This window comes from Lolium rigidum, chromosome 6 (genome assembly GCF_022539505.1).
Source record: "Lolium rigidum isolate FL_2022 chromosome 6, APGP_CSIRO_Lrig_0.1, whole genome shotgun sequence".
NCBI classification, from domain to species: domain Eukaryota; kingdom Viridiplantae; phylum Streptophyta; class Magnoliopsida; order Poales; family Poaceae; genus Lolium; species Lolium rigidum.
In genome coordinates, this window is record NC_061513.1 from 138,319,427 (window position 1) to 138,342,425 (window position 22,999).

A 22,999-nucleotide genomic window follows, 5' to 3' on the forward strand; every position below is an offset into this window, starting at 1 on the left:
CTGTGTTTCATCAAGGCTACTCTTGTTGGAGATTAATAGTTGTGTGTGAGATTCTAGTGTACCCACTCTCTCTCTCGCACAAGTGTTCGTCTTCATCACCGATCCCTCACACCGGGATTCAACCTCGTGGTCTCTCCTAGTGTGATTCTACCGGCGTGGTTTGTCGAGCCACGGGAGTGTAAGTCGATTGTATCGGAGTTTGTGTGCGTAGTGTTCTTCGTGTTCGTCTCGTTCTTCGTTTCTCCACCTTTTCCCCTTTTGATTTCGGGTCGATTTCGCAAGATTGGGCCACAAACTAGGTCTTAGACCACATCATATAGCCTTCGTCGCGAAAACCCCTGTACGAGAGCCACGATACGGAAAACCTTCCGAGTCGCCGCCGCCGCCAATCCCATCTCCACGGCGGACTCTTCATCACCATGATCGCCTCCAGGAATTGATGTGTGAGTAGTTCACCCTGGACTATGGGTCCATAGCGGTAGCTAGATGGTTGTCTTCTCCTCATTGTGCTATCATGTTAGATCTTGTGAGCTGCCTATCATGATCAAGATCATCTATTTGTAATGCTACATGTTGTGTTTGTTGGGATCCGATGAATATGGAATACTATGTCAAGTTGATTATCAATCTATCATATATGTGTTGTTTATGTTCTTGCATGCTCTCCGTTGCTAGTAGAGGCTCTGGCCAAGTTGATACTTGTAACTCCAAGAGGGAGTATTTATGCTCGATAGTGGGTTCATGCCTCCATTGAATGCGGGACGGTGACAAAAAGTTCTAAGGTTGTGGATGTGCTTGTTGCCACTAGGGATAAAACATCAATGCTTTGTCTAAGGATATTTGTGTTGATTACATTACGCACCATACTTAATGCAATTGTCGTTGTTTGCAACTTAATGCTTGGAAGGAGTGCGGATGCTAACCTCGAAGGTGGACTTTTTAGGCATAGATGCATGTTTGGATAGCGGTCTATGTACTTTGTCGTAATGCCACGATTAAATCTCATAGTAGTCATCGTGATATGTATGTGCATTGTTATGCCCTCTCTATTTGTCAATTGCCCAACATGTAATTTGTTCACCCAACATGCTATTTCTTATTGGAGAGACACCACTAGTGAGCTGTGGACCCCGGTCCATTCTTTTACATCGAAATACAATCTACGCAAACATTGTTCTTTCTTGTTCTTCGCAAACAAACATCATCTTCCACACTATACATTTAATCCTTTGTTTACGGCAAGCCGGTGAGATTGACAACCTCAACATTGTTACGTTGGGGCAAAGTACTTTGATTGTGTTGTGCGAGGTTCCACGTTGGCGCCGGAATCCCTGGTGTTGCGCCGCACTACACTCCGTCACCAACAACCTTCACGTGATCCTTGACTCCTCTTTGGTTCGATAAACCTTGGTTTCTTGCGAGAGAAACTTGTTGCTTGTGCGCATCACACCTTCCACTTGGGGTTCCCAACGGGCGTGTGCTTTACGCGTATCACCGGCCCAACAAGAAAGTGGGCCGGGCCAAAAACACGGGTGGGTCCCACATCCACGATTAAGGGCCGGCCCATTTAGTATGTGGGGTCCATCATATAGCAAGTGGGCGGCCCAACAAGGTAGTGGGCCGGGCCAAAACTACAAGTGGGTCCCTTTCCAGTTAAAGGGCCGGCCCATTTAGTATGTGGGGTCCACCTTATATCAAGTGGGCCGGCCCAACAAGATAGTGGGCCGGGCCAAAAACACGAAGTTAGTCCCACTTTCTGTTAAAGGGCCGGCCCATTTAGTATGTGGGGTCCACCACAAAAGCTATTGAGGCTGGCCAACAAGTTAGTGGGCCGGCCCAATAAGCTTGTGGGGCCACTATCGTGCTAACGGGCGGCCCAATTAGTATGTGGGGTCCACTTGTAAATCGGGTGGGACGGCCGAACGGGTCGGCCCAATAAGCTTGTTGGGCCCACTTTTACGTTACTGGGGCCGGCCTAGTAGTGGGTGGGGTCCACCTTAAAGCAAGTGGGCTGGCCCAATAAGTAGTGGGCCAGCCAGTTTAGTTGGTGTTTATATGACGGCATAATAGGCGCTTTAGGATTTTGCGGGCCGGCACATATGTGATTTCGCTTAATTGGGGCGTTTAAGGGATGAGTATTTGTGATTTAGATACTGAGAATATTTAAGCAGCACATGATTTCCGTCGAATAGCCTCACTTACCACGAGCACCATAGAAAAAATGCACGAAAGAACAATAAAAACTAACTAAATATTACATCAGCTGCAAGGCTTTGAAAAAATATTACAGAACCTAGAGAAATTGAATGGTAATTAAACCTAGCAATTCAATGAAGCCATTCGGCAATCTTTTAAGTTGTCCATGCACCACCTATATCTGAAACAAAGACATTACAAGATAAGACAGCAACAATGGAAAGGCAAAGACACTACAATATTGTTTGCCAAAGAATTTGGAACTCATCATTTCGTCGTTATAAGAAGATCATTGTAATGCGCACAATAAGCAAACAAAGAGTGCATGCCGCATACCAACAGCCCAATATAACGAGCACGTTAAAATGAAACGAGCGGACTTACTACTGTCGAGTCCCATGCAAACCAACATGTTCGAGGAGTACAAAATTGGCATGAACAACATAGTAGCCAGCTATAAATTTTGTAACAACAGGCGAGCAAGATGAAGTTATGATGGCTACATCTACGAACGGGGAATGTAAACCAAAAATAGAAGTTACGATGGCAAAAGATAAAAAGGAGGGAATGTGAACCAACATGTGCCAAGTGCAATTACTTCAAATTGGTCGTGAACTAAATAATACTCCTGAACTTATAGTGAAGGGGATGCAAAATCAAGATGTTTCGGGATATAAACTTGTAATGAGCAACACATAGAGGATAGTTACAAAGGTGGCACGGGATCGAAAGAAAAAGGCAAGTGACCAAATATCACGAGCCAAAAATAACTCCGAGAAAAGAAACTTTCTTGTACATAGAGAATGACATGCGGGTCCCATTTTGCGGCGGCGGTCTCAACGTTTCCAAGGTGGCACGGGATCAAAAGAAAAAGAAGTAGCCGAAATTAGGGGTAAAAATAATATATCCAAGAAAGGAAACTTTTATTCTACATAGAGGATGACTTGCGGGACCCACAAGCCAGCGGCTTCCTCAACGTTTCGAATGCGAGCATGAGATCGAAAGAAAAAGGCAAGTGACTAAATATCAGGTGCCAAAAATAATCCAAAAAAACTTTTATTGTACATAGAGGATGACATGCGGGTCCCATTTTGCGGCGGCGGTCTCAACGTTTCAAAGTTGACATGAGATCGAAAGAAAAAGGCAAGTGACCAAATATCAGGAGCCAAAAATAATCCACGAAAAGAAACTTTTATTGTACATAGAGGATGACATGTCGGCCCCATTTTGCAATAGCGGTCGGCACAGGACCAAAATAAAAAGGAAGTAGCCAAAAACAGGAAAGATTTCAATTGGGCTGCATCTGGACATCTGAGCCTTCGAACTATCCTGCTTGGAAGCCATTTTGACTCGTACAATTTAAGCCCACTCCAAAACAGGAAAGTCCTATGCTTGGCAAAAACAAAAAACAAGGAGATTCAACATATAAGTTTGTTTACGTAAAAACAAAGATTTAATTTATCCCTTTGCAATAGCTCGGAAGCGAAATACAACTGTTTATTGTGCACGCAAAATAATCAAGATATCACATGTTTTTGTACGGGAGGCTGACATCGGGGCCCGATGAGCCGGCGAGCGTCGTCAACGTTATAAAGGCGGCAGGGGATCGAAAGAAAAAATAAAACAAAAATCGGTTGGTAAAAAAATCAAAGAAAATAAACATTTATCGTTCTAAGAGGATGACATGCGGGACCCTTGAGGCAGCAGCTTCCTCAACGTTTCCAAGGCGGCACGGGATAAAAAAAGGCGAAATAGCCAGAAATTAGGGGTCAAATAACTCCAAGAAAGGAAAGGTTTGTTGTTTATAGGCTGACATGTGGGACCCATGAGCCAGCAGGTTCCTCAGCGTTTCAAAGGTGGCATGAGATCGAAAGAAAAAGGCAAGTGACCAAATATCGGGACCCGAAAATAATCCAAGAAAAGAAACTTTTATTGTACATAGAGGATGACATGCGGGACCCATTTTGCGGCGACGGTCTCAACGTTTCCAAAGGCGGCACGGGATCAAAAGAAAAAGGAAGTAGCATCCGGCCAAAATAATCCAAGAAAAGAAAGATTTCAATTGGGCTGGATCTGGCCATCTGGGCCTACGAACTATCCTGCTCGGCCTTTTGTCTCGTACAATTTCAGCCCACTCCAAAACATGAAAGTCCTTTTTTCGATAAAAAACATGAAAGTCCTATGTTTCGCAAAAACAAAAAACAAGGAGATTCAACATATAAGTTTGTTTATGTAAAAATAAAGATTTAATTTATCCGTTTGCAAAGCTCAGAGCGAAATACACTGTTTATTGTCTGCAAAATAATCGAAATATCACATATTTCTTATACGAGGAGGGTGACATCAGGGACCCATGAGCCAGCAGCGTCGTCAACGTTTTAAAGGCGGCAATAGATCGAAAGAAAAAATAAGCCATAAATCAGTTGGTAAACAAAATCCAAGAAAATAAACATTTACCTTTATGAGAGGATGACATGCGGGACCCATGAGGCGGCGGCATCCTCAACTATTCCAAGGCGGCGGGGATCAAAAGAAAAAAAAAGGAAATAGCCGAAATTAAGTAGGGTCAAAAATAAATCCATCAAAGGAAACTTTTATTGTTCATAGAGGATGACATGTGGGACCGACACTGCCAGCTGCGTCGTCATCGTTTCAAAGGGGCAGGGGATCAAAAGAAAAAGGCAAATAGCCAGAAATTAGGGGTAAAAAATAAATCCAACAAAGGAAACTTTTATTGTTCATAGAGGATGACATGCGGGACCCATGAGCCAGCAGCTTCCTCAACGTTTCAAACTCGGCATGAGATCGAAAGAAAAAGGCAAGTGACCAAATATCAGGAGCCAAAAATAATCCAAGAAAAGAAACTTTATTGTACATAGAGGATGACATGCGGGTCCCATTTTGCAGCAGCGGTCTCAACGTTTCAAATGCGGCTTGAGATCAAAAGAAAAAGAAAGTTGATTGTACATAGAGGATGACATGCGGGTCCCATGAGTCAGCAGTTTACTCAACGTTTCCAAGGCGGCAGGGGATCAAAAGAAAAAAATCCAAGAAAAAAACTTTTATAGTACATAGAGGATGACATGCGGGTCCCATGAGCCAGCAGGTTCCTCAACGTTTTCAAAGGCGGCATGAGATCGAAAGAAAAAGGCAAGTGACCAAAAATCAGAGGGTGGAAAATAATCCAAGAAAAGAAACTTTTATTGTACATACGGGATGACATGCGGGTCCCATTTTGCAGCAGCGGTCCCAACGTTTCAAATGCGACTTGAGATCAAAAGAAAAAGAAAGTAGCCGAGAAATTAGGGGGTCAAAAAAAATCCAAGAAAAGAAAGTTGATGGACATAGAGGATGACATGCGGGTCCCATGAGCTCGCGGGTTCCTCGGCGTTTCAAAGGTGGCATGAGATCGAAAGAAAAAGGCAAGTGACCAAATATCGGATCCAAAAATAATTCAAGAAAAGAAACTTTATTGTTCATAGAGGATGGCATGCGGGACCCATGAGCGAGCAGCTTCCTCAACGTTTCAAACTCGGCATGAGATCGAAAGAAAAAGGCAAGTGACCAAATATCAGGAGCCAAAAATAATCCAAGAAAAGAAACTTTATTGTACATAGAGGATGACATGCGGGTCCCATTTTGCGGCGAGCGGTCTCAACTTTTCCAAGGCGGCACAGGACCAAAAGAAAAATGAAGTAACCGAGAAATTAGGGGTGAAAAAAATCCAAGAAAAGAAAAGATTTCAATTGGGCTGCATCCGGATTCCGGGCCTTCGAACTATCCCGCTTGGCCTTTTGTCTCGTACAATTTCAGCCCACTCCAAAACAGGAAAGTCGGATTTATCTAAAAAACAGGAAAGTCCCATGCTTCGCAAAAAACAAAAAACAAGGAGATTCAACATATAAGTTTGGTTATGAAAAATAAAGATTTAATTTATCCGTTTGCAAAGCTCGGAGCGAAATACACTCGTTTATTGTCTGCAAAATAATCGAAATATCACATATTTCTTGTACGGGGAGGCTGACATCAGGGACCCATGAGCCAGCAGCATCGTCAACGTTTTAAAGGCGGCAATAGATCGAAAGAAAAAATAAGCCATAAATCAGTTGGTAAACAAAATCCAAGAAAAGAAACATTTACCTTTCTGAGAGGATGACATGCGGGACCCATGAGGCAACAACATCCTCAACTATTCCAAGGCGGTAGGGGATCAAAAGAAAAAAAAGAAAATAGCCAGAAATTAAGTAGGGTAAAAAATAAATCCATCAAAGGAAACTTTTATTGTTCATAGAGGATGACATGTGGGACCGACCTGCCAACTGCGTCGTCATCGTTTCAAAGGGGGCAGGGGATCAAAAGAAAAAGGCAAATAGCCGGAAATTAGGGGTAAAAAATAAATCCAACAAAGGAAACTTTTATTGTTCATAGAGGATGACATGCGAGACCCATGAGCCGAGCAGGTTCCTCAACGTTTCAAACTCGGCATGAGATCGAAAGAAAAAGGCAAGTGACCAAATATCGGGAGCCAAAAATAATCCAAGAAAAGAAACTTTATTGTACATAGAGGATGACATGCGGGTCCCATTTTGCGGCAGCCGGTCTCAACGTTTCAAATGCGGCTTGAGATCAAAAGAAAAAGAAAGTTGATTGTACATAGAGGATGACATGCGGGTCCCATGAGTCAGCAGCTTACTCAACATTTCCAAGGCGGCAGGGGATCAAAAGAAATAAAATCCAAGAAAAAAACTTTTATAGTACATAGAGGATGACATGCGGGTCCCATGAGCCAGCAGGTTCCTCAACCTTTTCAAAGGAGGCAGCGATCGAAAGAAAAAGGCAAGTGACCAAAAATCAGAGGGTGGAAAATAATCCAAGAAAAGAAACTTTTATTGTACATACAGGATGACATGCGGGTCCCATTTTGCAGCAGCGGTCCCAACGTTTCAAATGCGACTTGAGATCAAAAGAAAAAGAAAGTAGCCAGAAATTAGGGGGTCAACAAAATCCAAGAAAAGAAAGTTGATGGACATAGAGGATGACATGCGGGTCCCATGAGCCTGCAGGTTCCTCAGCGTTTCAAAGGTGGCATGAGATCGAAAGAAAAAGGCAAGTGACCAAATATGAGATCCAAAAATAATTCAAGAAAAAAAACTTTATTGTTCATAGAGGATGGCATGCGGGACCCATGAGCGAGCAGCTTCCTCAACGTTTCAAACTCGGCATGAGATCGAAAGAAAAAGGCATGTGACCAAATATCAGGAGCCAAAAATAATCCAAGAAAAGAAACTTTATTGTACATAGAGGATGACATGCGGGTCCCATTTTGCAGCGAGCGGTCTCAACTTTTCGCAGGCGGCACAGGACCAAAAGAAAAATGAAGTAACCAGAAATTAGGGGGTGAAAAAAATCCAAGAAAAGAAAGATTTCAATTGGGCCGCATCCGGATTACGGGCCTTCGAACTATCCTGCTTGGCCTTTTGTCTCGTACAATTTCAGCCCACTCCAAAACAGAAAGTCGGATTTATCTAAAAAAACAGGAAAGTCCCATGCTTCGCAAAAAACAAAAAACAAGGAGATTCAACATATAAGTTTGGTTATGAAAAATAAATATTTAATTTATCCATTTGCAATAGCTCAGAGCGAAGTACACTGTTTATTGTCTGCAAAATAATCAAGATATCACATGTTTCTTGTACGGGGAGGCTGACATCGGGGACCCATGAGGCAGCAGCGTCGTCAACATTTTAAAGGCGGCAGGAGATCGAAATAAAAAATAAGCCAAAACTCATTTGGTAAACAAAATCCAAGAAAAGAAACATTAACCTTTCTGAGAGGATGACATGCGGGACCCATGAGGCAGCATCATTCTCAACTATTCCAAGGCGGCAGGGGATCAAAAGAAAAAAAAGGAAATAGCCAGAAATTAAGTAGGGTCAAAAATAAATCCATCAAAGGAAACTTTTATTGTTCATAGAGGATGACATGTGGGACCGACCTCGCCACTGCGTCGTCATCGTTTCAAAGGAGGCAGGGGATCAAAAGAAAAAGGCAAATAGCCAGAAATTAGGGGTAAAAAATAAATCCAACAAAGGAAACTTTTATTTTTCATAGAGGATGACATGCGGGACCCATGAGCCAGCAGGTTCCTCAACGTTTCAAACTCGGCATGAGATCTAAAGAAAAAGGCAAGTGACCAAATATCAGGAGCCAAAAATAATCCAAGAAAAGAAACTTTATTGTACATAGAGGATGACATGCGGGTCCCATTTTGCAGCGGTCTCAACTTTTCCAAGGCGGCACAGGACCAAAAGAAAAATGAAGTAACCAGAAATTAGGGGGTCAAAAAAATCCAAGAAAAGAAAGATTTCAATTGGGCAGCATCTGGACATCTGGGCCTTCGAACTATCCTGCTAGGCCTTTTGACTCGTACAATTTCAGCCCACTCCAAAACAGGAAAGTCAGATTTATCTAAAAAAAATAGGAAAGTCCTATGCTTCGCAAAAAACAAAAAACAAGGAGATTCAACATATAAGTTTGTTTATAAAAAATAAATATTTAATCTATCCGTTTGCAATAGCTCAGAGCGAAGTACACTGTTTATTGTCTGCAAAATAATCAAGATATCACATGTTTCCTGTACGGGGAGGCTGACATCGGGGACCCATGAGCCAGCAGCGTCGTCAACGTTTCAAACGTGGCATGAGATCGAAAGAAAAAGGAAATAGCCAAAAATCAGAGGGTGAAAAAAAACCCAAGAAAATAAACTTTTATAGCACATAGAAGATGACATGCGGGTCCCATGAGCCAGCAGGTTCCTCAACGTTTCAAACGTGACATGAGATCGAAAGAAAAAGGCAAGTGACCAAATATCAGGAGCCAAAAATAATTCAAGAAAAAAAACTTGATTGTACATAGAGGATGACATGCGGGTCCCAATTAGCAGCAGCGGTATCACCGTTTGAGAAGCGGCAGGGGATCGAAAGAAAAAAGGCTAGTAACCAAATATGAGGTGCCAAAAAAATCCAAAAAACAAGTCAAAAAAAATCCAAGAAACGAATGTTTTATAGTACATAGAGGATGACATGCGGGTCCCATGAGCCTGCAGGTTCCTCAACGTTTCAAACGTGGCATGAGATCGAAAGAAAAAGGCAAGTGACCAAATATCAGGAGCCAAAAATAATTCAAGAAAAGAAACTTGATTGTACATAGAGGATGACATGCGGGTCCCATTTTGCAGCAGCGGTATCACCGTTTGAGAGGCTGCACGGGATTGAAAGAAAAAGGCAAGTGACCAAATATCAGGAGCCAAAAATAATTCAAGAAAAGAAACTTGATTGTACATAGAGGATGACATGCGGGTCCCATTTAGCAGCAGCGGTATCACCGTTTGAGAGGCTGCACGGGATCGAAAGAAAAAGGCAAGTGACCAAATGTGAGGTTCCAAAAAAAATCCTAGTTTACATAGAGGATGACATGCGGGTCCCATTTAGCAGCAGCGGTCTCACCGTTTGAGAGGCGGCAGGGGATCAAAAGAAAAAAGTAAGTGACCAAATATGAGGTGCCAAAAAAATCCAAGAAAAGAAAGTTTTATAGTACATAGAGGATGACATGCGGGTCCCATTTAGCAAACAGCGGTATCACCGTTTGAGAGGCGGCAGGGGATCGAAAGAAAAAGGCAAGTGACCAAATTTGAGGTGCCAAAAAAAACTCCAAGAAAAGAAAGTTGATTGCTCATAGAGGATGACATGCGGGTCCCAATTAGCAGCAGCGGTCTCAACGTTTCCAAGGCGGCAAGGGATCAAAAGAAAAAGGAAGTAGCCAGAAATCAGATGGTCAAAAAAAATCCAAGAATAGAAAGAATTTTGGTTCATAGAGGATGACATGCGGGACCCATGATCCTGCATCGTAAATGGCTCGATCGGAGAGCGTTGAACAAGATGGCGCGATCGAGAAAAAAAACAATGCCAGAGAGGCTGCCATCTGGGCCCTACATCCCTCGGCGGTGCGGATTTGCGTTGACTCGGCCGGCGAACCCGAGAATTCGAGATGCACCACGTCCCGGGACACCATACGCCACGTTTTGGCCGTTTTCGTCGGGCTAGGTGGCCTCAAAAACGAGAAAAAAACATTTTGACATGCACAACGGAGAGACCAAAAATCGTCGGCCATGGTACACCAGCAACCACGGCGCGACTTCAACTTCGTCGGCCATGGCAACTTTTCTTGTAGTGTCCACATGCGGCAAACACTCTTCCCACTCCTTCAGATTCTTCTTTATCATGGATCTCAACAATTGTGACAATGTTCTATTCACCACTTCAGTTTGACCATCAGTTTGGGGATGGTAAGTAGTACTGAACAGTAGCTTCGTCCCCAGCTTTCTCCACAACATCTTCCAGAAGTAGCTCATAAACTTCATGTCACGATCAAAAACAATAGTCTTCTGGACTCCATGTAGACGTACAATCTCCTGAAAAACAGGTTAGCAATATGCGACGCATCGTCGCTTTTGTGGCAGGCAATAAAGTGTGACATCTTAGAAAATCTGTCCACTACCACAAATATAAAATCGTGGCCTCTCTTAGTACGCGGCAAACCCAACAAAAAATCCATACTTATATCCTCCCATGGTGTAGTAGGTGTCGGTAAAGGAGTATACAAACCGTTCAGCTTGGACTTGGACTTGTTGCAAGTAATGCACCTCTTCACATACCTGTCCACATCCCGCCTCATCTTTGGCCAATAAAAGTGGTCAGCTAGCATGAGTAGCGTCTTCTCACGCCCAAAGTGACCCATCAAACCTCCAGCATGTGATTCCTGCAATAAGAGCAAACGCACAGACGATTCTGGAACAAATAGTTTGTTAGCTCTAAACAAGAACCCATCATGTATGTGATATTTTTCCCATGCTTTACCAAGAGCACATAAGCGATATGGTTCAGCAAAATCATGATCGATGGCATACAAATCACATAGTACTTGTAATCCAGGAATTTTAACATCAAGTTGAGTTAATAGCATATTCTTCCTAGATAGAGCATCAGCAACGATCTTATCTTTTCCCTTCTTATGCTTAATAATGTATGGAAAAGACTCAATGAACTCAACCCACTTGGCAAGACGCTTATGCAAAGTAGACTGAGCTTTCGGGTATTTTAAAGCTTCATGATCGGAATGTATGATAAATTCTTTTGGCCACAAGTAATGTTGCCAAACCTCAAGAACTCTAATTAAAGCATACAATTCTTTATCATATATAGGATAGTTCAACTTAGCACCAGACAGTTTCTCAGAAAAATATGCAATGGGACGACCCTCTTCCATCAACACACCACCAATTCCAATACCACTACCATCACATTCAATCTCAAATTGCTTATTGAAATCAGGAAGTGCAAGCAACGGTGCAGAAGTTAACAATCTCTTTAGTTCATCAAAAGCATGATCTTGGGCTACACCCCACTCAAATATTACACCCTTTTTAGTTAAGTCATTCAAAGGTGCAACAATAGTACTAAAGTTGGGCAAAAATCTTCTATAAAACCTAGCTAGACCATGAAAACTTCTAACTTGACTAACATTCATGGGAGTAGGCCAATTTTGAATAACTTCAATTTTAGACACATCTACTTCTACTCCATGCTGAGAGACAATATAACCCAGAAATATGACCTTATCTTTGCAAAATGTGCACTTCTCAAGATTACCATAGATTTTATTATCACGCAACACTTGCAAAACATGTCGAATATGTATAGTATGATCAGATTCATTGCGGCTGTAGATTAATATGTCATCAAAGTACACAACCACAAACTTGCCAATAAATTCACGCAAAACATGGTTCATTAGTCTCATGAAAGTGCTAGGTGCATTAGTCAAACCAAAAGACATTACTAACCACTCATATAAACCAAATTTTGTTTTAAAGGTTGTTTTCCATTCATCCCCTTATTTCATCCTAATTTGATGATAACCACTACGCAAATCAATTTTAGAGAACACAACAGCACCACTCAATTCATCTAACATATCCTCTAAACGGGGAATAGGGTGACGATATCGAATAGTAATGTTGTTTATAGCTCTACAATCTACGCACATACGCCATGCACTATCTTTCTTAGGAACTAAAATAACAGGAACAACACAAGGACTAAGGCTTATGCGGATATAACCTTTGTCGAGTAGCGCTTGTACTTGCTTTTGTATCTCCTTCATCTCTTCGGGGTTTGTTCTATATGGTGCCCGATTTGGTAGCGAAGCTCCGTGAATCAAGTCGATTTGATGCTCAATACCTCGCAATGGTGGTAGTCCTGCGGGTACCTCATCCAGAAACACGTCGCCAAATTCCTGCAAAACATTAGAAACACCAAGAGGAAGAGGTGTCATGTCGTTAGAAACCAAAACCGTACCCCTGTACAAGAGCACAAGAGGCATGGATGTAGGATCCTCACTAAATTCTCTCATGTCTTCTTTGGTGGCTAATGAGACTAAAGAATTCACTCGCTCACTTTTCGTTATATCACTCACGACATTACAATTCTCTCGCCTATCTAAAGAAGCATCCTCCAAGTTTACTTCAACTTTCTGACGAGACTCATTGACAATTTGTTGTGGTAACATAAGCTGTAAGTTGATTTTCTTGCCCTTGAACTCCAAGTGATATGTATTGGCACGGCCATTGTGTTGCACAGAACGATCATATATCCAAGGCCGACCCAATAGTAGGTGACACACCGTCATAGGAACCCCATCAAAGTCAATGCAATCCTTATACGGTCCAATAGCAAACTCAACACGCACCATGTGGTTTACCTTCATCTCACCATTGTCGCTCAACCACTGAATATAGTATGGATGCGGTGCGGTAGATACTTCAACTTCAGCTTGGTACACAACTCCTTGCTTGCTAAATTGCGGCAACTCCCGCCATCAATAATAACCTTGCAAGCCTTGTCAGGACCAACTAAAGCCTTCGTTTGGAACAAATTGCAGCGCTGAGTAGATGCACTAGGCAACACATTAAGAGCACGTCGCGACACAACAATGGTGCGAGCATCGGACGGATATGCATCTTCACCATCAGTGTCATAGTCATCATCTTCTGGAGCATTAGGATCAACATCATCTCCAGTCTCATACTCATTGTCCTCATTGATAATCATGACTTTGCGGTTAGGACAATCTCTCTTGAAGTCACCTTTGCCACCACATGTATGACAAGCCATATCACGGTTGCGCGCAGTAGACATGTTAGAGCCACTCGTACTTGCAGCAGATTCAGACTTCTTTGTGTTAGACACATTGGAGACCGGCTTGCTAGGCGGAGTAGAGTAAGGTGCGGAGCGGGTCGATGGCGCCGGCGCCGTAGGTGGGGGCACGCAGGGTGTGAAGCGCCCAGCTCCCGTAGCACGACCTTTGACCTTCGCTTCTTCAACCATTTGCGATTCAGCTTCTCTTGCATGATGTAACAATTGATTCATATTGGTGTAACTATAGTGACGAACAATGCCTTTGATATCATACTTCAATCCGTTGAGAAAACGCTGCATTGTCATCTCTAGAGACTCACGGACACGGCCACGCTGCATAAGCAACTCCATCTCCATGTAGTACTCATCAACAGTCTTCACACCTTGCCTCAATAAGGTCAACTTATCATATATTGTACGCAAATAATTAGTGGTCACAAAACGAGAATTCATCGCTTCCTTCATAGCACGCCATGTGACAATAGGCTGCTCACCATCCTCGTTTCGATTACGAACCAGTGCATCCCACCAACGCAATGCATAGCCATCAAATTCGAAAGAAGCAAGCTTGATCTTCCTATCTTCAGTGTAGTTCGGATGTAAGTTCCATAACTTCTCAATCTTGAGCTCCCAAGTGAGGTATTCTTCAACATCAGCTCCTCCTTCAAACTTGGGTATAGAGAACTTAGGCTTACCCAAACCATCTTCCTCATCATGTCCACGACCATTGCGGTGAAGCGGAGCCCAACCACGAGGACGATCACCACGACCAGGTACTTCATCAGCGTCTTCATGTTGTTGTTGCTGTCGATTTGTAAGGTTCTCAACAGACATTTGCAAAGTTCGAAGAGTGCGTTGAATATCCGTCATTTGATCTTGCATTCCAGTGACGGTCTCATTTGTAGCATCCAGCTTTTGGGAGATCTCTTGGACCGTCCCTTTAAGCTCATCATCCTGAGCGCGGAATTCACGTCGCATCTCATTACGAAGAGCCTCAAACTCCCTCCATGTGATGATATCTGCAGAATTCTTGTTTTCCTGGTTAACAAGTTTGTGATCACTAGCAGACATCGTTAGTAGATTAGTGCACTAAATCAAAAATATATGGTGGTACTCTCACAACTCACTCAAAACTGATAAGAAAAGGAAATCTTACCGTTCCAAAGTAAATTAGTGTTGCTTACCACTTTTAGTAACAACTATTGCACGGATGTAGCGAAGCGAATATCAAGGGTATAAGAACAAATCACACGGCAAAGCAGGATATATGTGGGGCTGTAGGTAGGCTACCTATTTGCACCAATAACAAGCTCTAGCGCTGACCGTAGACAACCAATGATACTCACACAAGGCGATAAATGTGGCAATGCAACTATATGTAAGAAAGGTTGCAATGCACTAGAGAGACGCTAGCAAAGCTCAACGAGACAGGCACAAGATTGCTCAACTACGGGTGCAGTAAAGTAAACTTAGGCCTTCACTTGATTCTTCTAGCACTTCACTTTTCTTTTTGTATTTTCTCTTTGTATAATACGCAGCTATGTAGCTCTTTTTGCTTCATTTGAATTTTCTCTTTTTTTTTGATTTTATGACACAACTCCTTGATAACACGGCCAACAAGATATGCAAAGCACCAAAACCCTAACGAGCAGCCTGTCGAGCGGTAAAACTAGGCATCCGGGACGACCTCAGGTCGAAAAAGTACGAAAATAACCGACCCAGAATAGATCTGGTCGAGACAGACTCGGACACGGCCGGTCTGGGGGCCGGTCAACCGGGCCTGGGACCGGGCTGGCCGGTTCAAACCGGGCCAGGGACCGGGTTGCAACCGGGCAGGCGAAGTGTCGCGCAGTAACCCTCCCGGTTGGCATCAGCGTGGCGCCCTGTCGGCGCCGGGGTGGATCCGGCCTCGCCGCCCGGTTGGACCGGGCCGGGGACCGGGCGCGCCGGCGTGGCGGCCGGTCCGACCGGGTGCTTGGGCCGGCCTGGACTTCGTCTTCTCCTCTCGCGCATGCCTCCCGCTCCTCCCTCGCGCGTCCATGAGATATCTTCATGTCCAGTTCCTTGTCCAGCTCCACGTCCATCTTCACGTCTAGCTGCTCATGTCCTCCTCGTGCGATGCTTGTCTCCTCTTCATACCTGATGATACATAAGTAATATGACTTAGCTAGTACAAAGTTCTGATCAATCAAAGTATCGTTTAGGAACAAGTTCACCTGTTGTTTAAGTAGCTTCACACGAGCTCTTGTAATAGGTCCAATCCGAACTTCATTGGACTTGAGCTTCACAGCAGGTTCATCTTCAGTTGGTAATGACGGAGGTGGTAGTGAGGTAGGATGTCCTCATCACTCTCCCTCCTCAAAGGTTAAACCTCTCTTTGCTGCCAAACCGGATTGCTCCCCATCATGTGCTAGGGCCCCTGTCTTAACCGGACTTGTCCCTTTATCCTCCAACTCGGCATTAGCATCTTCTGTACTGTGCAAAGCATTGTATCTCAAACTAATATTAACATCACGTCCAAGCATACCACGACCTCTGCCAGCCTGATCCCGTCCTCGTCCCCCTCCAAAGCCCCCTCTATTCCCATTCGCAGATCGACCATGCCAAGTTTCAAAGTCTGCCTTGATAAAATCCCCCCACTTCAGAGTGCTTTCGTCATGCTCCCCAGTCCCGCATTCAGTGTATATATGCCCAAACAGACCACAAACCCCGCAGAATTTAGGGATCTTCTCGTATTTCACAGCATAGAATTCTCTTTGACCATCACGAGAGATAGTCACAACCCTTGCAAGTGGTTTTCGAACATCCAGACGAACTCTAACTCTGACAAAGTTTCCAACACCTTGCACTTTCAGTTCAACCGAGACAAACTTCCCAACTTTCTTCTCTACTAGGTTTTTGACCAATCCTTTGTTCCTATATCCGATCGGCAATTTATGAATCTGTATCCATACTGTAATGAAATTTAAATCAATAGAATCAATAGCAGCCAGACCGTCATAAGGTTCGATGGAAATAGCGTTCTGGCGGAACAACCAAGGGCCCCCTTGCTCGACCTTGATCCAATCGCCCAGGCAAGAACATTGGATAGAAAAAAGCTTATCCTCTAGGGGAGTGAAGATGATCTCTTTCGCCGGGCTCCAAGCAACACGCATATGCTGTTCAAAGGTTTGCGGACTAAAAGGATTTGCAGTATGAACCTTAGCTAATGCCGTCCACCTCATACCTTTTTTCGGGACATCAGTTTCATCCTCGAAGACTAGATCATCGATTTCATCTTCATCAATCCCCAAACGCATCAGCATATCATCTAGGTCACCTTGCTTCCGTGATCCCGACCCCGACGCAAGATTTGTCGCACTTGCTTGAGGGGACGCCATCGCCAGACACCTGGAGGAAGCGCCTGTACCCAGAGCGGACGGAAAAGAAGAACTCCCCGTCGGTGAAGCACCGGCGCAGGAGGCAGAAACCCTAGTCGCATCGCGATCGCCGATCGCCAGACGTCTAGGTCAGAAAAACCGTAGGCGGGTATGATCATATTGACTGTAAAGTTAGGTATAGGTGATACGATAATACATTAGATTCAGTCAATTCTACTGTTGTTCTTGCTCTACTCGGTCACACTTTTGTCCAGGCCCCTGCTTTTGTCTCAGAGTTGGAGCATACAGCGAATATATTTGGCGGTCTATCTCCGGATTTTGTGCCGTCAACCGGCACGATGTGGGACAAGGAGAAGATTCACGTTAACATACCCCCACGGTACCATGTTTTCTTTAAGCGTGTGTCACCATCACGACGACGGCAACGACTCGGCGCCGTGCCCAAGCAGCCGTCCTGACCAAAACACACACACACGTTCCGCCGATCCCATCCGGCCCCCAACCCCGCGCGCGCGTATAACTCAGCTCTCTGCCCGCGAGCGCAGGCACACAACAGGCCCGAGCTCCCAATCCCACCCGCAGAAAGATCGATATCAGCAGAGGCGAGGATCGATCGATCTTGGGCGCGATGGCGGAGGCGCCGCTGCTGCCGCGGAAGGATCAGGGGGATGCTGCCGGGGAGGAGAAGGGGTACTGGAGGAGCGAGACCGGGAAGCTGGCGTACCTGGCGCTGCCCATGGTGGCGGTGAGCCTGTCGCAGTACGCCGTGCAGGTCTCCTCCAACATGATGGTCGGCCACCTCCCGGGCGTCCTCCCGCTCTCCTCCGCCGCCATCGCCACCTCCCTCGCATCCGTCTCCGGCTTCAGCCTCCTCGTCCGTACACAGCTTATCCCCCTCACCGCTCCTCTTTCCGTTCCTTTTGGATCCTCTTTTCGCATATTCCGCATTCTGTTTACGGTTTCTTGTTGTTCTTTTTTGCCTAGTATATAAACAACGTCTCAACTTATTTTCATTTCTGAGTGTTGCATGTCGTGGCATTCCTCGGCTCTGGTCGCCTAGTTCGATAGATTTGGCCACTGTAATGCGGTGTTCTTGGCTCATCCAGGCTGTTGCCATCTCGAAATTCAGACAAGGAGAACACTAAGAGTCCAGCCCACTAATTCTTAATTCAGTTTATTTACAACCTTTAGATGGTAGAGTTTAGTGGTATACTATTATGTTAAGTTGGATACTTGGACGGCCATGTGACTTTGATTTTTCTAGTGTGAATTATGAGACTGACGAGACTGAACTAGTGGGAGCTATGCGATTTCTTATGCCAGCTAGTCTGCTGCCAAGGGCGTGATGACACCGCTGGAAAGCTACGTGTTCCGCAGCCACCGAGTGGTAGTCAGTTTTCAGGAACCATTCAGAGTATATCTTTTTCTCTGGAACGGGTTTCACATACTTTTGTCGGGTTTGATTACTTCCACCAGCACTTTAATTTTGTTTAGTCAGCTCATTGTAGTCTTGAAAGATGAAGAAATTGACATTAGCATAGTCTGCGACCAAGGGCGTGGCACTGCAGGAATGGTTCTCCGCAGCCATCAAGAGTAGTACTCAGTTTTCAGGAACCATTCAAAGCATGTTTCCTCTGAAACGGGTTTTACATACTTTTGCCATGTTTGATTTCTTCCACCAGTAATTAAAGTTTGTTTTCGTGAAAAAAGAGTCTATGTTACCTACCTCAAACGTCATTTTCCATTGTGTGATATGATATCACATAGTAAGGGGTATAGGTACTTGATTTTAGGCGAGTCATCAGAACTTCTTTAGTCAGCCAATTGTCATCTAGAAAGATGAAGAAATTGGCAGACACCCTATTAGGCGAGATCAATTTTTTGTCACAGTTACTCCCTCCATTCAGCATCCTCGTCCGTGAACCCCTTATAGCATATCCAGTCGCGTCCCTCAAAAAACGTCCGGCACAAATGATTTGGGGGACGTTTAGGACCGCGCCGGACAAAAAGAGACTAAAAATCTGTACAAAAAAGAGACCCTTTCTAGTCGCATCCCTCAAACAGCGTCTGGATGCATGCATTTTAATAGAAGGGACCACCCCATGTGGGAAAAGTAGGTGAGAGAAAGTGTGGGAAAAGAGAATGACATGTGGGGAGTAGGGACTGCATGCATGCGTCCGGACGCTATTTTTGTGTCCGGCGTCCCCGGTATAGAGTCTCTACCGGGGACACCGGACATAAAATGAGGCTCTAATTAGCTTTGGGGGACGCGACTGGAACGCGTTTTTCTCCATTTCTTGTCCGCCGTCCCCCAAATGACCTTTGGGGGACGCGACTGGAGATGCTCTTATTCTCACCGCTCTTTCCGTTCCTTTTCCTTTTTTTCGCATATTCCACATTCTGTTTAGCGTTTCTTGTTCTTTTTTTGCCCTCACCTTGATTTACTGTTGCATGCATGTTGTGCATTCCCTCGGCTCTGGTCGTCCAGCTCGATTAGGCCACGGTAAATGTTGTGTTCTTGGCTCATCCAGACTGTTGCCATCTTGAAATTCAGACAAGGAAAACACTAAGAGTCTAGCCCACTGGTTCTTTATTCTGTTTATTTACAACTATAGGGTGGTTCAGTTTAGCAGCATAATATGTTAAGTTGGATACTTGGACTACCATGTGACTTTGATTTTTCTAGTGTGAATTATGAGACTAATGAGACTGAACTAGTGGGCGCTATGAGATTTCTGATCGGTGTAAAGCACTATTTTCTTATGCCAACTAGTCTGCTGCCAAGGGCGTGATGACACCGCTTGAAAGCTACGTATTCCGCAGCCATCAAGTAGTACTAGTCAGTTTGCAGGAACCATTCAGAGTATCTTTTTCACCGAAACGTGTTTCACATACTTTTGTCGGGTTCGATTTCTTCCACCAGTACTTAAAGATTGTTTTCTTGAAAGATAGTTTACCTAGTACCTCCAAAGGTCATTTTACATTGCGTGATATGATGTTATCACGTAATTAGGGGTACGACCGACTTGATTGTTAGGCGAGTTGTCAGTGTCTGAGCTCATTGTTGTCTTGAAAGATGAAGAAATTGACGTCAGCATCGTCTGCTGCCAAGGGCGTGGCACTGCCGGAATGGATTTCCGAAGAGTAGTATTCAGTTTGAGAAACCATTCAAAGCATCTTTCCTCTGAAACGTGTTTTACATATTTTTGTCATGTTTGATTTCTTCCCCCAGTAATTTAAAGTTGGTTTTCTTCAAAGAAAGTCTATATTACCTACCTCCAAAGGTCATTTTCCATTGTGTGATACGATGTCACGTAGTAAGGGGTACGACCGGACTATGAGGTACTGCTCGCTCTGATCCATATTACTTGCCATCGGAATGGATGTATCTACAATTAAAATATGTCTTGATACATCAATATTAGTGTCAAGTAATATGAATCGGAGGGAGTACTTTATTTTAGGCGAGTCATCAGTGTCTCGGAATTTCTTTAGTCAGCCAATTGTCATCTAGAAAGATGAAGAAATTGGCAGACACCCCATTAGGTGAGATCAGCTTTTTTGTCACAGTTACTCTGTCCGTTCCATACTTGTTGTCGCTGATTTAATACGTACTAAATCAGCGACAACTAATATGAAACTGAGGAAGTATTTGCTAAACAGTAGCTTTTGTAAATAATTGTTTACCTGAGCAGGCCATATTTACTCATCTACCTGCTACTAAGATATTTTCACTTGACTTGCTATTTGGCTACTGTTTATCAAAGCACTGAATAATATCCTCAAAAAGAAAATCAAACCACTGAATTGATTTGTGAAACAGATCGGCATGGCAAGTGCACTGGAGACTCTCTGTGGCCAAGCCTACGGTGCAAAGCAATACCACAATCTCGGGCTGCACACCTACAGAGCCATCGTCACCCTCCTGGTGGTGTGCGTCCCTTTGTCACTGCTATGGGTGTTCATGGGCAAAATCCTGGTCCTGATCGGTCAGGACCCCCTGATCGCGCACGGAGCAGGGAGATACATCGTCTGGCTGATCCCAGGACTGTTCGCGAATGCGCTGATCCAGCCGATCACCAAATTCCTGCAGTCTCAGAGCTTGATTGTGCCACTGCTCCTGTCTTCCGTGGCGACGCTGGCGTTGCATGTACCACTGTGCTGGGTGCTGGTGTTCAGGACCGGAATGGGGTACACCGGCGCCGCTCTGGCGATCAGCGTGTCCTACTGGATCAATGTGGCCATGCTCGTAGCATACATCGTGATGTCGAGCTCCTGCAGGGAGACGCGCACGCCGCCGACGATCAAGGCCTTCAGAGGAGTGGGTGTGTTCCTGCGCTTAGCTCTGCCCTCTGCACTGATGATGTGGTAATCACCGGAACCTGACTGGGAACTGCATTGCCTCTGCTTTTGAATTTCCAGTTACCTGTGGCCAATCATGTCATGTTTATATTTGTTTTGTACTTTTGTTCAGTCTTGAGTGGTGGTCATTTGAGCTCCTTATTCTCATGTCGGGGCTTCTACCCAACCCAGAGCTTCAGACCTCAGTTCTATCAATTTGGTAAGATATGGTCACTGTATTATGTGGCATAAATCTGCTAGTCCATCAATGTTTGACCTTATGTTACATACTCTTTTTCTACAGCCTCACGAGTATAACATTACTATTCACTATACCCTTTGGGCTTGGAGCGGGTGGAAGGTATGAACCATGAAGCCAATTAACTACATGGAGGATACATTTTTTCTTTTGCTGCTTGGAAACAATATCTGTTTGTTAATTGATTCTGTATTTTTTTTTTACTTTTGTTATCTAATGAGCAGCACGCGAGTAGCAAACGAACTGGGTGCTGCAAACCCTGAAGGAGCTCGATCGGCAGTCCGTGTGGTGATGTCGATAGCAGTGACAGAGGCGGTGATCGTCAGTGGAACTCTTTTGCTGTCCCGGTGCCTCTTGGGCCATGCTTACAGCAGCGAGGACCAGGTCGTATCCGCCGTTGCGGCGATGGTTCCTCTAGTCTGCATCACTGTGGTTACGGATGGTCTCCAAGGAGTTCTCTCAGGTCAGTCACCTGAGATCAAACTGTTCTGTATGCCCTGACAAATGTTTGCAGCGGCGTGTAACATCTGTTTCTTCGTCAGGTATTGCTCGAGGATGTGGGTGGCAGCACGTGGGCGCTTACATCAACCTCGGCTCGTTCTACTTGCTTGGGATCCCGATGGCGATGCTCCTCGGTTTTGTTCTGAAAATGGGAGCAAAAGGGCTCTGGATAGGTATCATATGTGGGTCGATCTCACAGAGCACGCTTCTCTCCGCCGTCACGTTTTTCACCGACTGGCAAAAGATGGTTTGTTCTTCATCTCCATCTGAACTGAACGTCTGAACCCACTTTCACACCTAAGACTCATAACGAACAGTCCGATGCATCGTTGGAAGAGTTTATACCTATCTCACGGTTCATTGCATCTTCGTGCAGGCTGACAAAGCTAGGGAGAGGTCGCTAAGTGAGAAGGTAACGGAGTCCGAGTCGAGATATCTACTAGAGTAGTAGTTACACTGCAATTTTGTGCATCTCATCGCTGTCGGGACTCGGGAAGTGATCATGTAGATTGTAGAGGAAGAGGACACCGTGAACCACTGCTTTCCTCCATCTTTACATCTATGGAGTCCGCAGCGGAATGGCACGGGATGATCTTTCCTGAATCCCCTGGTCCTCATTTCCACTTAGTTTTTGCTCGACAGGGTACATGATGGGCAGCTCGAGACTTCGCCTCCACGTTTTGTGTGCATGTGTTGGCTGTAACATCTGGATGTATAGACTCGGGATAAATCCGTGCTATTTCTAACTGAATCATCAAATGTTCTGAAGGTCATTTCCGCTTTCACTCCTAGAAATAACCAAAGCAGGTTGGGGTATTGTTGCTCGTGATCACATGGGTGAGGTTGTGGCAGCAATGGCGGGCCGAAGCGATTGCGTTTCATGCTGAGCTGAATGCAGCAGTAGTACAGACGGTGCGACTGGCCGAGCAACTAGGAGTGATTCATGCTATCCTTGAGACAGATTCTCAGCTCCTGATGATGGCGCTGAACAAAGATTGTGCTGACGCTTCCCCCGCTGAGCGTAATCGTCAACGACCTGAAGTTTAATATTATGACCAAGTTTGCCT

The 22,999-nt window shown here is 44.6% G+C and overlaps 1 protein-coding gene across 1 annotated transcript; it reads left to right on the top strand.

The window, feature by feature from the left end:
• The first annotated feature begins 17,421 nt into the window (after nucleotides 1-17,421).
• LOC124665292 (protein DETOXIFICATION 14-like) lies at nucleotides 17,422-22,750 on the top strand. The gene is made up of 7 exons (XM_047202715.1): nucleotides 17,422-17,705; nucleotides 20,655-21,199; nucleotides 21,306-21,392; nucleotides 21,477-21,533; nucleotides 21,656-21,894; nucleotides 21,974-22,179; nucleotides 22,309-22,750. Exons 1-7 carry the CDS (start codon nucleotides 17,460-17,462, stop codon nucleotides 22,378-22,380), a joined length of 1,452 nt encoding a protein of 483 aa, XP_047058671.1. The 5' UTR covers nucleotides 17,422-17,459; the 3' UTR covers nucleotides 22,381-22,750.
• Nucleotides 22,751-22,999: the final 249 nt, after the last annotated feature.